The sequence below is a fragment of the Octopus sinensis genome, linkage group LG1 (assembly GCF_006345805.1).
Source record: "Octopus sinensis linkage group LG1, ASM634580v1, whole genome shotgun sequence".
Lineage (NCBI taxonomy): Eukaryota > Metazoa > Mollusca > Cephalopoda > Octopoda > Octopodidae > Octopus > Octopus sinensis.
The window spans coordinates 107,810,363-107,825,362 of record NC_042997.1 but is presented as its reverse complement, the minus strand read 5'-3'; the positions used below and the strand labels follow the sequence as shown (position 1 = coordinate 107,825,362).

At 40.2% G+C, this 15,000-nt stretch overlaps 1 protein-coding gene across 1 annotated transcript in view; it reads left to right on the top strand.

The window, feature by feature from the left end:
* The window catches only part of LOC115218890 (sodium-dependent multivitamin transporter), a 108,693-nt gene that overhangs the window by 86,280 nt on the left and 7,413 nt on the right, over positions 1-15,000 (top strand). The window contains exons 7-11 of the mRNA XM_029788889.2: positions 2,827-2,950; positions 7,437-7,525; positions 8,421-8,548; positions 12,957-13,114; positions 14,469-14,635. Of these exons, the coding sequence (XP_029644749.1) occupies positions 2,827-2,950; positions 7,437-7,525; positions 8,421-8,548; positions 12,957-13,114; positions 14,469-14,635 (666 nt within the window). The remainder of the gene's footprint in view (positions 1-2,826; positions 2,951-7,436; positions 7,526-8,420; positions 8,549-12,956; positions 13,115-14,468; positions 14,636-15,000) is intronic.

Sequence of the window (15,000 nt, the reverse complement as noted above, 5' to 3'; positions counted from 1 at the left end):
ATAGTCATTGAAAACTAATCACCTTCCTTGAAGAAAATTACTTGCTGACTGACACCCAACATGGTTTCCGACCAGAAAGAAGCTGCCTGACTCAGCTCTTACAACACTATGACTGGGTGCTGAAACAACTGCTCAACCACTCAAATGTAGAAGTCATATATCTCAACTTTGCAAAGGCCTTTGATAAAGTCGATCATGGAATGATATGTCACAAACTGTGTGAACTTGGCATAGTTGGAAAATTGGGAGAATGGCTGCATCACTTTCTGAAGGATAGAAGTCAGGTGGTAGTAGCCAATGGGGCCACCTCCAATGACACGCAAATAGTGAGCGATGATCCGCAAGGCACTGTTTTGGGACCACTACTGTTCATAATGGGCCTCTCAGATATGCCCTCAGCCACAGAGAGCCACGGTCACAAGTTATGCAGATGATCCAAAAGTCTCACAGGTGATACAGAACCCTGAAGACACTATGCACCTGCAATGTGAGCTGGACAAAATATACAAGTGGGCTGAAAAGAATAGCATGCAGCTTAATGCTGAAAAGTTTCAAGCCTTGTGCTATCGGCATGCAAAACTAAATGCAAAACCCATTAAATACACTGAAACTGGAGGGGCTGCAATCCCAGAGGCACAGTCAGTGCGAGACCTGGGTATTTACATGAGTAATGATGCAACCTTTCATGTGCATGTTGCTAAATTGGCAATGAAATGTAGGCGGCTGACCGGAAGGATTCTTAGAGCTTTTAGAACAAGAGACCAGGAAACCATGATAGTCCTCTAGGGGACACTTGTCCTAAGCCACTTTGACCATTGCCCCATCTATGGTCACCAACCAGTGTAGAATTAATTGCAGAACTTGAGGCAATCCAACGAAGCTACAGGAAGATAGCCTCTATGCAACATATAAGCTACTGGGAAAGAGATTAAGACGCTATTCCTTAGTGGGTAAGCGAGAAAGATATCCCATAATATACATCTGATAGATACTAGATCGACTTGTCCCAAACTTTGGCATCGAGAGTTACACTAATGCTAGAACAGGGCGTCACTGCATAGTGCCAAGGACTCCAGATTTACTATCAAGATATAGGACAAGATATTGCAACAGCCTGGGATTTAGGGGATAACAGCCCTTCAGTATCCTCCCGAAAGACGTGAGGGACCTACATGGGGTGGATGTAGGTGTTTCCAAAACGAAACTGGACCTCTTACTGTCAAGTGTCCCAGATGAACCAACTTCACAGCAGGAAATGCAGATGAGGGCAGTGGAATGAAACTCCCTCATGCACCAAATATCAATTTCTAAAAAGAATTGGGGAAGTAAATTATGTAACAACACCAAATGGCGGTGCCCCGACATGGCCACAGCTCATGAGGTGAAAATAGAAACTAGATTAAATCATATCACATATATATATATATATATATATATATATATATATATATTATATATATATATATATATATATATATATATATATATATATATATATATACACACACACACACGCAGAGAGAGGAGAAAAAAGCTTACAAGTAAAACTTAGGCGCCGAAATTGTTATAGACTGCGGCCATGCTGGGGCACCACCTTAAAGAATTTTCAGTTGAACGAATCGACCTCACTACTTTTTTTTAGCCTGATACTTATTCTATCGGTCTTTTATGCTGAACCACTAAGTTACGAGTACATAAACACATCAACACTGGCTGCCAAATGGTTGTAGGGAGACAAGTAGACACAAAGACACACGCATATATATATATATATATATATATATATATATATATATATACACACATGTGAAGGCGCATGGCTCAGTGGTTAGAGCGTCGAGCTTACGATCGTGAGGTTGTGAGCTCGAATCCCGGACCGGGCTGCGTGTTGTGTTCTTGAGCAAGGCACTTTATTTCACGTTGCTCCAGTTCACTCAGTTGTAGAAATGAGTTGCGACGTCACTGGTGCCAAGCTGTATCGACCTTTGTCTTTCCCTTGGATAACACTGGTGGTGTGGAGAGGGGAGGCTGGTATGCATGGGCGACTGCTGGTCTTCCATAAACAACCTTGCCCGGACTTGTGTCTAGGAGGGTAACTTTCTAGGTGCAATCCCATGGTCATTCATGACCGAAGGGGGTCTTTACCTTATATACACACATACATACATACATACATACATACACACACACACACACATACACACACACACACACAAAGTATGGGGGGTTTAGTTCACAGATGATCTAAACGATTCGGTACGCTATGTAAGTTCTGTAACAGATTACTAGGGTTCCAAGACGGAGTTATGGAGCCATTGCAGATTTCCGATGCAGTGGATATATAACTGTTGTCCTCTTTAAAAATTATATATATATATATATATGTATATATATATATATATATATATATATTATATATATAATATATATATATATTATATATATATATATATATATATATACATATATAACGAGCTTCTTTCAGTTTCTGTCTCACAAATCCACTCACAAGGGTTTGGTTTGCCCGTGGCTATAAAAGAAGAAGAGGCTATAGCCCAATGTGCCACGCAAAGGGACTGAACATGGAACCATGTGGTTGGGAAGCAAGCTTATCACACAGCCACGCCTCCTGACAAGCTGGCCGAAATTTCGAAGTCACTATCAATAATATTCTTGTTTGAAAGTGATAAACTTGTACTCAGCAAATGTAGAGAGGAAGCCATCAAATGAATGCAAAATGTATTTTTATTATAACTGAACATAAAAAGCAAACATTGATGTGATGAATCTGTTTTGTTTATTAATAAATCTTTGCTTCTCTTCCAGCTCTGTCTATATTGCTATGCCAGTGTCCTTATTAATATTGACCTTATTATGTGTCACGGGGCTCATCATTTATGCTAATTACGCTGACTGCGATCCTATACACACAATTATGACATACAACAAGGTAAGTAAAACAGTTTCTTTGAGTTTAGCGGCCATTTAGTCGCTTCCCTTCCTTAAAACATCACAAGTGAGTGAACCGTCCTTAATGTGTGCTGGAATTAATAAATCAAAGATTTTAGTTTCAACTCACTACTTCCAGAGTTGAAAAACGTAATTTTCTATTCCTTTTCGTCCGATAAAACCCCTACTGGAACACATTAACCCAATTCAACTAACTGTACAGCTTTCACTCAGAAAATTGACCCTACAACATGTAGATACCGCCTATCTAATTCCTGGTCTCCATCTTTTACAACCAAACATTTTGGGGTCAGCTGATTGCGAAGTTGATAGAATTAGCTGACAGAGGAACAGACGAGTCGATTTACTCTTTATCCATCCTCCCCTATAAATTAGTGGTTCCGTCAGTACTTCACCCATTACACAATTGTTCACATTGCCCCAACAATACATATGTGCATATAAGGCAGCGAGCTGGAAGAATCATTAGCACGCCGGGCGAAATACGTAGCCGTATTTCGTCTGCCGTTACGTTCTGAGTTCAAATTCCGCCGATGTCGACTTTGCCTTTCATCCTTTCGGGGGTCGATAAATTAAGTACCAGTTACGCACTGGGGTCGATGTAATCGACTTAATCCCTTTGTCTGTCCTTGTTTGTCCCCTAGTGGGCAATAAAGAAATAAGAAACGTTTGACGTTGTTTTTTGAGTAGAAAGTGTGTGCGCTCCATGTGAGTCCTGTTATTGCAAACCTGTTATTTCATGAATTGTTGAATTATTGTTGTTACTTGAATTTGTTGGAATTTTTATTTGTCTTCCCCATTTAAGGGCGAAGTTGTGACATTATTATGGAGTGCAAACAGGCAAAAGTGCAAACAGGCATAAGTGCAAACAGGCAAAAGCCTGTCAGTGGATCTACTGCAGGTCTGTGAAATAGAAGTCAAAGACAAGGACTTCAAGAAATACAACAGCTTGTTGAGAAAGAGGGAGACAGTCTCAGACTGACGCCTCCCAAGGGAGTTATTGAGAATACGGAAAACAGAACTATCATCTATAGAACGCTAAACATAGCGTCGAAGAAAGTAGGGATAGCAGCTGTAGAAGCGGTAGAGGAATGTTTGAAAGAGGTGAAAGAATCGACTACATTCTTCACCAGAGGACGGAAGTTCGGCACGATGGAGGTGTGCTTCGTAAACGAAAATGAAGCAAAGAAGTACTCCACTGTAGCCTTGAAATCAGCAGAGTAGGCACTACTACCTTCTTACTGTGGCAAACGTGCGGCCAGAGTAAGAATAGGTAGAGTGCCCCCTGAAGTTGACGAGGCGTGGCTGGTGGAAGCCATCCTCTATCATACAAAGGAAGGAGCAGGGGTTTTAAAAATGTCAAAGACTACGGAGGTGAACTGCTGGGGATATGGGCTAGAAGTAATAGTCCATATAAGCCTGCCAGATCTCCATAAGATTGTGGAAGAGCTGGCGTTGCCAGACGAGACCAGATTAAGGATTTTTGTGGAGGGCAGACCTCCAATATGTTTTGCATGTAGAGAAAGGGGACACATGAAGGCCAAGTGTCCCCAGAAACACGAGGAGGAAATAATATAAACAGAAATTCAAGAAGAGAGTACAGCTGTAGCAGAAGAGAAAATGGACGAGCAATTTGCGGTGGTGAAAAGAAAACAGAATTTAGAATCACCACCTAAAAGCCCCATGGAGGAAAAAAAGAAAGAAAACAAATGAGGAAGAGAACAAGAAAGAAAAGAAGAAAAATAGAAAATCAAATGAAAAATGAAAAATCAAGTGAAATGCGAACTCAGGAACCGTTGCCTTCGACCAGAAGGCGCACGGCAGGAGAATGAAAACGAAAGAGTCAGCGAATTTGAGACAGAGAAAATTGTGTCGGACGAAGAGAGTGGTGAAAGATATCAGAGAAAGATACCTACAGGGAGAAATTTACGAAACCTCGTAGAATAAGAAAAAAGTGTTGAAATCGAAAACGGATTAACTAAGATAAAAAGCGTAATCAGAGTGAAATTGGCAAACCATGAAGGTAAGAAGGACGCGCTACTGGGGAGAGAAAGCTCTATGTAAACCTTTTTATAGGTAAATAAAGAAATATATTGGAGAGAGAAAGAGGGGAGAGATTAGTAGAACTGTTTGGGGAAAAAAAAAGAGTTGTAATATCACCACTTCAGTTTAGGCGAGTTGCCGCCTGTTGTAATTTTCGACGATCTTATGCAATATTTGTTGTAATTGTGTGTTTAAAAACGAACAAAAAAAGATACATGACTGTAAAGTAAACTGTAATTTGAAAGAACCGTAAAATGAAACTGCTTGCTTTGGGGAGAGGGGGGACAGTAAGCCATTTCATCTTCATTTTTTAATCATAGTCATAGTCCATTCGAGATGTATTTTATATGTATCCTCAATGTCTTGTTTTGTCTGCCCTTGTGGTGTCCCCTCTTTATAAAGGCCATGTGCCTAAATAAAAGAAATCGAGCCGGCAGAAACGTTAGCACGCCAGGCGAAATACTTAGCGGTATTTCGTCTGCCATTACGTTCTGAGTTCAAATTCCGCCGAGGTTGACTTTGCCTTTCATTCTTTCGGGGTCGATATATTAAGTACCAGTTACGCACTGGGGTCGATGTAATCGACTTAATCCCTTTGTCTGTACTAGTTTGTCCCCTCTATGTTTAGCCCCTTGTGGGCAGTAAAGAAATAGGAATTTCGTCTGCCTCTACGTTCTGAGTTCAAATTCCGCCGAGGTCAACTTTGCCTTTCATCCTTTCGGGGTCGATTAAATAAGTACCAGTTACGCACTGGGGTCGATGTAATCCGTCTGTCTGTCCTTGTTTGTCTCCTCTATGTTTAGCCCCTTGTGGGTAGTAAAGAAATAGGTATTTACGTTCTGAGTTCAAATTCCGCCAAGGTCGACTTTGCCTTTCAGCCTTCCGGTGTCGATAAATTAAGTACCAGTTGCGTACTGGGGTCGATCTAATCGACTGGCTCCCTCCCCCAAAATTTCGCGCCTTGTGCCTAGAGCAGAAAAGAATACATATGTGCGTATGTGTGTGCATGTATATATATATATATATATATATGTGTGTGTGTGTGTGTGTGTGTGTGTGTGTGTGTGTGTGTGTGTGTGTGTGTGTGTGTTTGTGTTTGTACATACATACATATATGTTGAATAAAGTTAAAACATGGTCTGGTTTTCACGTTTGTTATATATTTTAAAGAAATTTTTTACAACGTTGAAGTGAATTAAACATTAAAAAATACCCTGTAATGTTCATAAAGTTCAACATTGTAGAATTTTTTTTTCTAAATACAATAATAAAAAACATGAAAACCAAACCATGTTTTAACTTTATTCAACTGATATATTATTCTATACACACTTACACAAATTCAGAAGAAAACTATATATATATACATACATACATATAGAGTGTGTGTGTGTGTGTATGTGTGTGTGTGTGCGTGTGTGTGTGTGTGCGTGTAATCATCACGTTTTAACATCAATTTTTTGCATGGTTGCATGGGTCCAGCGGAACTTGTTGAAGCCGATGTTCAATGACCCGATGCTCTTCGCGTCACCGGTTCCAACTGTTGACTCTGCAGCGGTGTTGTTCCTCTAGAAAGATGACTTTTGCAAACGTTCTCCCAGCTGCAAGCGTGCATCAGTCATGTACTGCAGTCGGTTGTACAAGTTGGTGGCCCCGAACCAATGCCAAGGATTTATTCCAGGTTAAAAGAAATGTTTATTTAATAAGAACTCGGACATGTTCACTGGTTCAGCCTCAGCACAACTCTCTCCTCCCCCCGCCACTACCATTCGTTCTGTTCTCATTTGTTGAGTGTAGAAGAAGGTACACAGCCCGAAGCCTTTGCAAGTCTTCAAAGGCCAGTGCACTTGACTGTTTAAAACTGATGCAAGACAAAACCTGCAAAGATGAGATGGAGGTGATGGAAGAAAATTCTAGTGGGTGAACATTCTGAAGAAGAAGGATTGTGCCAACTGGTAAAGGTGAGGTGTGATGGCTGGACACAAAAATGCGACGAGTTTTGGAAAGAGAAATGGACCAAATAAGAAGGGTTGGCTGAATGGAGGGGATACAAAACCTGCTTGCTCCAACAAACAGAGGTCGTTATTGATGTCCAGCGTTTCTTAGTTCGAATCCCTCCCTGTTTTACGTTACCTTCTTTGACAAGCTGGTAACGAGCTGGCAGAACCGTTAGCACGCCGGACAAAAGGCTTAGCGGCATTTCGTCCGTCTTCATGATCTGAGTTCAAATTTCACCAAGATTGACTTTGCCTTTCATCCTTTTCATTCGATAAAATAAGTACCATTTGAACACTGGGGGTCGATGTAATCGATTTACTGCCTCCCCCTCCTCCTCCTTGTACCAAAATTTGGAATCAATATATTTAGAACAACAAAGTTCCTGTGACAAATCCTTAATTTTTGTCTTTGTCATTCTCTTACAGATTCTACCTCATTTTATAACCCAGGCCTTAGGCAAGTATAGCGGTCTTCCCGGTTTGTTTGTTTCCTGTATTTTCTGTGGAGCTTTGAGGTGAGTAGAAGATTTTTTTCGTGATTTCACGAGACACAGAAACACATTCGTCATTCATTTCCATCGTTTATGTTCGTTTGAAAGAATTCAGCTTTTGTTTTGATTGAAGGACGTTGTATTTTAACGAAATGAAGTGAGCGAGTCGTTCATGCCTTTCCTTTAGATATTAACACTGTAAGTCGCTTCTACAAATGACGGAAATCGTATCGCAGTCTCGACCAGCAACCTAAATCGTGGCCTGGGGCTCAAATCAGAAGGCTGAAATAAATATTGACTTCTTATATAAATGGAAGACTGATTATTCTATAGAAGATCGATTATTCAAGAGAAGACTTCAAGTAATTACATTGGACATCATTGTATTACTGGTATTTAATAGTTTTGCCATGGAAGAGATGGGTGCCAAGTCAAGTGGGGCCGATCATAGAGCGGCGAGGGATGAAATAAAATAAACACTGGGAAACACATTGAACATTAGTCAAGTTTAAAACGGAGAACTACAGAATCATTACCAGATTTCGTTCATCTTTACGTTCTGAGTTCAAATTCTACCGAGGTTGACTTTGCCTTTCATCCTTTCCGGATCGATAAAATATGTAGCAGTTGAACATTGGTGTCGATGTAAACGACTTACTCTCCCCAGAAATGATTTGTGCAATAATTTGGAACCAATATTCGTAAAGTTGGCCTTCTGTAGCGGATGATGGTGATGAGCATCATCATCATCATCACCATCATCATCATCATCAACCTCCATAAATGTATAACTACCCTTACAAAAAACCCATGAGTCAAGCTTTCGGTAAACCTTCCGATCACCTTTCTTTTTCCGTCTCAGATATATTTCAAATACAATGTTTTAATTCTGTTTTATCTTTCTTCTTTCTCTTCCCAGCACAATATCGTCTGGGATCAATTCCTTGGCAGCCGTCACTTACTACGATTTTGTTGATCCTCTTTATTTAAAAGTGAGAAAAGAAGCAATCGGCGGCAAAACCTCCGGTAAAATAACAATAGCCATCGGTAAGTCAGTTGCGGTTTACAGATGAAGTGATGCCAAGAAACGGCAATGAAACTCAATGCCAGTATTTACTTGGATTATGAGTCACGTTTTGAGTTCAAATCTCGCTAAAATTGTCTTGTCTTTCCTCTAGGGCCTCTAAAAAACAGACACTAGTAAAGTACTTGCTAGATTCAGAAAACTTCCTCTTTTCACTGCAAGTTTCTGGCCTTGTACCACTGTTAATCGTTGATATTTATGCAATGAAGATGGCGGCAATGTCGAAAGACTATCTTCCAATTGGCTGCTGAGAAATCATGACTAGCGACATCTATGTCCATAACACATATTGTCACGTTTATATACTCCCACAAGGCTTTAAACACCGTGGTATTAAAAGCTTAAAGGCGGCGAGCTGGCAGAAACGTTAGCACCCCGGGCGAAATGCTTATCGGTATTTCGCCTGTCTTTGCCTGACTTTGCCTTTCATCCTTTCGGGGTCGCACTGGGGTCGATATAATCGACTTAATCCGTTTGTCTGTCCTTGTTTGTCCCCTCTGTGTGTAGCCCCTTGTGGACGGTAAAGAAATAGGTATTAAAAGCTTGAAACTCCGTGTCAAATGAAAATAAATTTTCTTAGTTTGAACCGAAAACTAAGAATATGTTTATATGTTGCAACGGAACAACTTAATTACAGGCTGAACTAATCAAGAGAACAGTCGAGCATTTTAGATTATCTAATTAATGACTTAACGAAATTCACGTCATCAACCTACTTCCCAGTTAAATAGTCAACATCACAAGAAGTATTCCAGCCTCTTGTAACATCCCCAGCTCTTAATATTTTTACAAAATAGACTAATCCCAGGATCACATGAACGATGCTAGAATTAAAAAAATAATAAAAATGCATAGACATTTCTTGAGAAAATATTTTGGTAATTTTGAACCACCCAGGCAGCATTTGTTATGTTAATTTGTGTGTGTGTGTGTGTGTGTGTGTGTGTGTGTGTTTGTGCGCGCGCAGGAACATGTTCTCATTGAATGTTCCATTCCTCAGTAAACCATTCTTTGGAAGTAATTTTGGTGGTATGATTACTCTCCTCTTTAAATAACTGGTTCCTCTCTCTAGAGAGGAACAACAGGTTCAGTCTGAAGGTGTTGGCGCCTCCCTGTTGTCTCTTTAACAACCAATATCTCAGACATCAACAGATGATTCTTTATATTCTATTCTGCCAAACCACAAACACATGCGATTGCAGTTTCTATTTTTCATTTTCATTATATTTTCTTTTTTTACCCTATTTTCTGCCAAAAAGAATATTTTCATAGAAAATAATAATAATGGAATCGTAGACGTTTCTCTTCTTCCTTTAAAAAAATAAATACCAGGGGTGCGCTGGGGTCAATGTAGTTCACTTGCCTCCCCCTGTAGTATTTATGACTCTGCGCCATATTCCGCTAAAATAATAAATGATGAGATGCCGCTAAGCATTTTGCTCAGAATATCCAACAAAACAAGTTGAGAGTTTTCGTCAACATAATAACAATAATCCTTTCCACTAAAGGCACAAGGCCTGAAATTTTAGTGGAGGGGACCAGTCGATTAGATCGACCCCAGTGTTCAGCTGGTACTTATTTTATCGACCCCGAGAAGAATGTAAGGACGGACGAAATGCCGCTAAACATTCTGCCCGGCGTACTAATGGTTCTGCCAGCTCACCGCCTAAATAATAATAACAATAAAAGCGGCAGGACCAGACGGAGTCCAAGGCTACTGGCTCAAGTGGCGCAGGTCAACACACGAGAGAAGTGCGTTGCGATTAGACAATTGCTTACATAGCGGTGCAGTTCCGCAGTGGATGGTAGAGAGGAAAACAATATTGTTAATGAAAGATCGATCTAAGGGCAATGAAGTTGGCAACTGCCGACCCATTACTTGTCTTAACCTTCTATGGAAAGTATTAACAGGTACCCTCACAGGGAAAATATATACATTCCTTGCGGAAAACAATCTACTGCCAGTAGAACAAAAGGGATGCCGAAAAGGATCCAAGGGCACCAAGGACCATCTTGGGATAGAGAAGTTTATAATGAAGATCTATAAACGATACTAAAAAACTTATGCCTGCATTGGATAGATTTCTCAAAGGCTTACGACATGTTGCCGCATTCGTTTATTTTGGAAACGCTCGCCATGTGTGGAATAGCTGAGAACGTGTGTGAACTGATTAAGAACAGCATGCCTAGTTGGAAAACACATATTTCCTGTAACAACCAGCACTTAGTTGAGATAACAATCAAAAGAGGCATCTTCCAAGGTGACTCTTGTTCACCTCTGTTATTTGTTATAGCCTGGATGCCACTTTCTGTAGTCCTACGCAAAGTCAACGCGCACTATGAGCTGAGAAAGAACGGACCTCGTCTCAACCACCTTCGCTTCATGGATGATTTAAAACTGTTCGCGAAAACAGGGCCTGAAGTGGAGAGGCTGGCTGAGACTATGCAAGTGTGCAGCAAAGATATAGGGATGGAATTCGGTATCTCGAAGAGTGCGGTGCTTACTTTGAAGCGGGGGTAAAGAGTAAATTGTAGGGTCATAGAATTGCCAAACGGAGAGAAAATAGAAGGCCCGGGTGATGATGGGTACAAGTAACTTGGGATCCTGGAGCTAGGCAAAATCCAGCAATGGTTGAGAAGCTCAGGACTCAAAGCAGAGACAGAGGGATTTTTAATTGCAGCACAAGACCAAAGTCTCCCCACCAGAAATTACCAAAAACATGTAATGAAAAGAAATATAACAAGTAACTGCAGAATATGTGGAGATGGACAAGAAGCAATAAATCATATTATCTCTGGCTGCCCAGTTCTGGTTAAGAAGGAATATATTCACATATATTCACAAGAAATGGAGACATGACCAAGTTGTTAAAGTTTTACATTAGAAACTTTGCCAGAAATGGGGATTTTTAGCTGAAGATACATGGTATGAACATCGAGTCGAAAGAGTCCTGGAGCCGCAGAATTTTAAGATTCTGTGGGACTTATTCAAACAAACAAGAAGCTAGAAAATAATTGACCAAACATAACAATAATAGACAGGGAAAAGCGAAGTTGCTTATTAATTGATCTACCATGTCCGTTTCGTTCCAGAATTGTGAAGAAAGAAGACGAAAAACAAAAAGAATTACAATCCTTTAAGATCTGAAATTGCAAGAATTTGGAATATGAAAACTGTAAAGGCTATGCCTATAATAATTGGTGCATTGGGAACTGTAAACAAAAATATGGACAAATGGTTGAAGGAGACTGGAATAGAATGTCCTTTAGAGAAAAAGTTTGCCTCTTAGGGTAGGAAAGATTATCAGGAGGTCTAAGCACTGGAAAGACTATTAAATGTTTAAGATTACATGCAGTAAACCGAATAAGACCAAATCTGAGTCAAATCAATAATAATGACGGTAACGACGATAGTGGTGATGATAGATAAAACTCGATTAACCATTTCCAGATGTAAATTATAGTTTCAACATAGTCCTTTCTTTTATAGGCGCAAGGCCCTAGAATTTGTGGGGAGGGAGAGAATAGTCGATCACATCAACCCCAGTCCTTGACTGGTACTTAATTTATCCACCCCGAAAAGATGAAAGGCAAAGCCGACCTCGGCAGAATTTGAACTCAGAACGTCAAGACAGACGAAATACTGCTAAGCATTTCGCCCGGCGTGTTAACGACTCTGCCAGCTCTCTAGCCCCCATTTTTCGCACAGTTTCCAATGTAGCACTTTCACTACCTGGTCGTATCATAGCACCACGTGTAGGCTGTAGAAGTAGAACAATATACTGGTCGAACATACTGTGTCTGGCTTTAGACGGCGAGTTGGCAGAATCGTTAACGCGCCGGGCAATATGCTTAGCGGCATTTCATCTGTCTTTACGATCTGAGTTCAAATTGCGCCGAGGTCGACTTTGCCTTTCATCCGTCCGGAGCCGATAAAATAATTACCAGTCGAGCACTGGGGTCGATGTAATCCCCTTAGCCCTTCCCCTCAAAACTGCTGGCCTTGTGTCAAAATTTGAAATCAATATTATCTCTGGCTGTTCTGCTTGAACCCTTAACACCCTTAACACCCCACTGTAAAGAAGAGTAGCACGAATAATAAGACACCAAATTAAGTACTTTGCACTCTTTCTGTTCCAAGTTCAAATACAGTCAGAGTCGAATTGACTTTCAAATCCTCCAGGGTCAATAACATTTAACATCAAGTCTATGTTCTGATTTTTAGATCTTTTTGCAATTGACTTTATCATTGATTGTTCTGATGTCATTAAAATAAGTACCAGTAATATACCTGGCCTTGAGCTAAAATTAGAAAACCGTATTAGCTACAGAATGTAAATCATTTTCTCTACGTTTTGTGTTTAATTTCAGCGTTGATATTTGGTAGCATCGCGGTTCTGTTTTCCTACGTGATCCATCATTTGAGCCCCAACATTCTTCACACAACTCTGATAATCTTGAACACTATCTCAGGACCAATCACCGGAATGTTCGTTCTTGGACTCTTCGTCCCATGGGCCAACACCAAAGTACGTGTCTACTCCACTCTCCAAGTTTTTTCAATGTTTTCAATGCGTTTTAACAATATAGAGGAACTGTCAAATATTACTGGAAAATCCTATTTTACAATTCATTTGCCTTTTTTTTTTTTTGTTTTCCTTTTTGAGCCTTTTTGATGTTATTTTAAGGAGACGACGTTTCCAAAGAAAACAAAATTTCTATGGCGGAGCAATTTAGTTTCTTAGTATTAATAACAGATGGTTGGACGAACAGACGGATGGGTGGATGGATGGATATAGTAAAATCAATAAAAAGATTGAAATGAACTTGCCGAGAGGAAAAGCGAATGTTTCGGACAGACTCGTTCTTTAGAAAAAAAAGTTTTAAGGAGAGAATTCAGCTTTTCCTTGACGCCAGAGGCTGCCTGAAACATTGGACTTTCCACTCGTCTCAGTAAATTCCTAGTAATTTCCTTTTAATGGTTTTGCTATATAATATACGTCTTGCCGGTGCAGAGCAACACCAGCCTCTTTGGAGCCAGTTTGATCACATATACACATACTCTGTGTGTGTGTGTGTGTGTGTGTGTGTGTGTGTAATATCAGTAGGTAGATAGGTAGGTACGTAGCAAGTTGCTCCAGAGTGGGAGCTGAGCATCAGGTTTCCAGAGAAGCAATCAACACTTCATGCAAGTGTCTTGGCCCTTAATTCCTCTCACTCTAAGGAAGTCGGTTTGCATGTAGGCCATGACTCCTGGATATATGATACATTAGCTGCCATAGTTTGTACTCCTGTTTGCATTTTAGTCTGCAGCTTCCTGGATAGTGTTTAAAGTACCCTACAGGTACGAAAACTTGCTTGTTGCAACCATATTATTCAGAGAAGGTTGCTATTAAGTGTATCTTTTCGAGAGTCCCACGTAAGAAAAGACGGTTTGTTGTCCGTCGTGAAGACTCGGGTGTATGACAAAGATACTTATCTGCCACTGGCTCAGTTCATCTCCCAGCATAACGAAGCCACAGACAAGCAACGTAAATGGCGATTTCAGTCTATAATTGCAGAATGTTTAATCAGTTTAATATTGGTTGAAAATATTCCGTTGAGCTACTGGAGATATGAAAGACATTTTTGGTGGTTGTCACACAAGATGGAGACCATCGTTATCGAATGTTCTCCATAAACGATACCTCAGTATCCCCTACACACACACACCTCTTCTATTCGTGATAAGACATTTCTAGACGTCTTCAACATTATCTCCTAATTGATCTCCTATTTAATTATATCTCCTATTTAATATGCCTTCCAAGCGAATTAAATAAGAGATGAAACTTATTCATTGACAATATTTCTTTTTCTGTTTTGTTTTTTCCCCCACCACAGGGCACTTTAGTTGGGTTTAGCGCGGCTGTTATCATGACCCTCTGGTTGGGAATCGGAAATTCTGTTACAAATAATAAACTCAGAGTGCATCATTTGCCTAACAACAGCACCAACGTCACTGAATGTACACCAATACCGCCGGTCGACCGGAGCTTATTTAAAAACAGGTCAGCTTTTTTCTTTTCTATTTATTGTTCTTGTCGCTGTTTCTATCCAGGTCACAGCTCTAAAGTGACACAGAAGTATTCGATAATTTTTAGCGCTCGGTCAGTTCTGATCTTGTAATCCTTTAGCAACACAATCAAACTTCTAAACATGATCTACAAAGCAATTTTCCCCCACTAACTAATAGACTGACACTCCAACATGTGGGGTTTTTCATGTCGGGTGCAATCTAGCAATGTCGCTAGGATGCACTTTTTCCTTCTCTGTCAAGTTTGTTATGTTCAATGATGTCCACAGTGAGAACGAGCGAAGTTGCTCCAATTGCCGTTCTTATCTTCAACGCTGAACTTGAGGGAATCATCAAGTT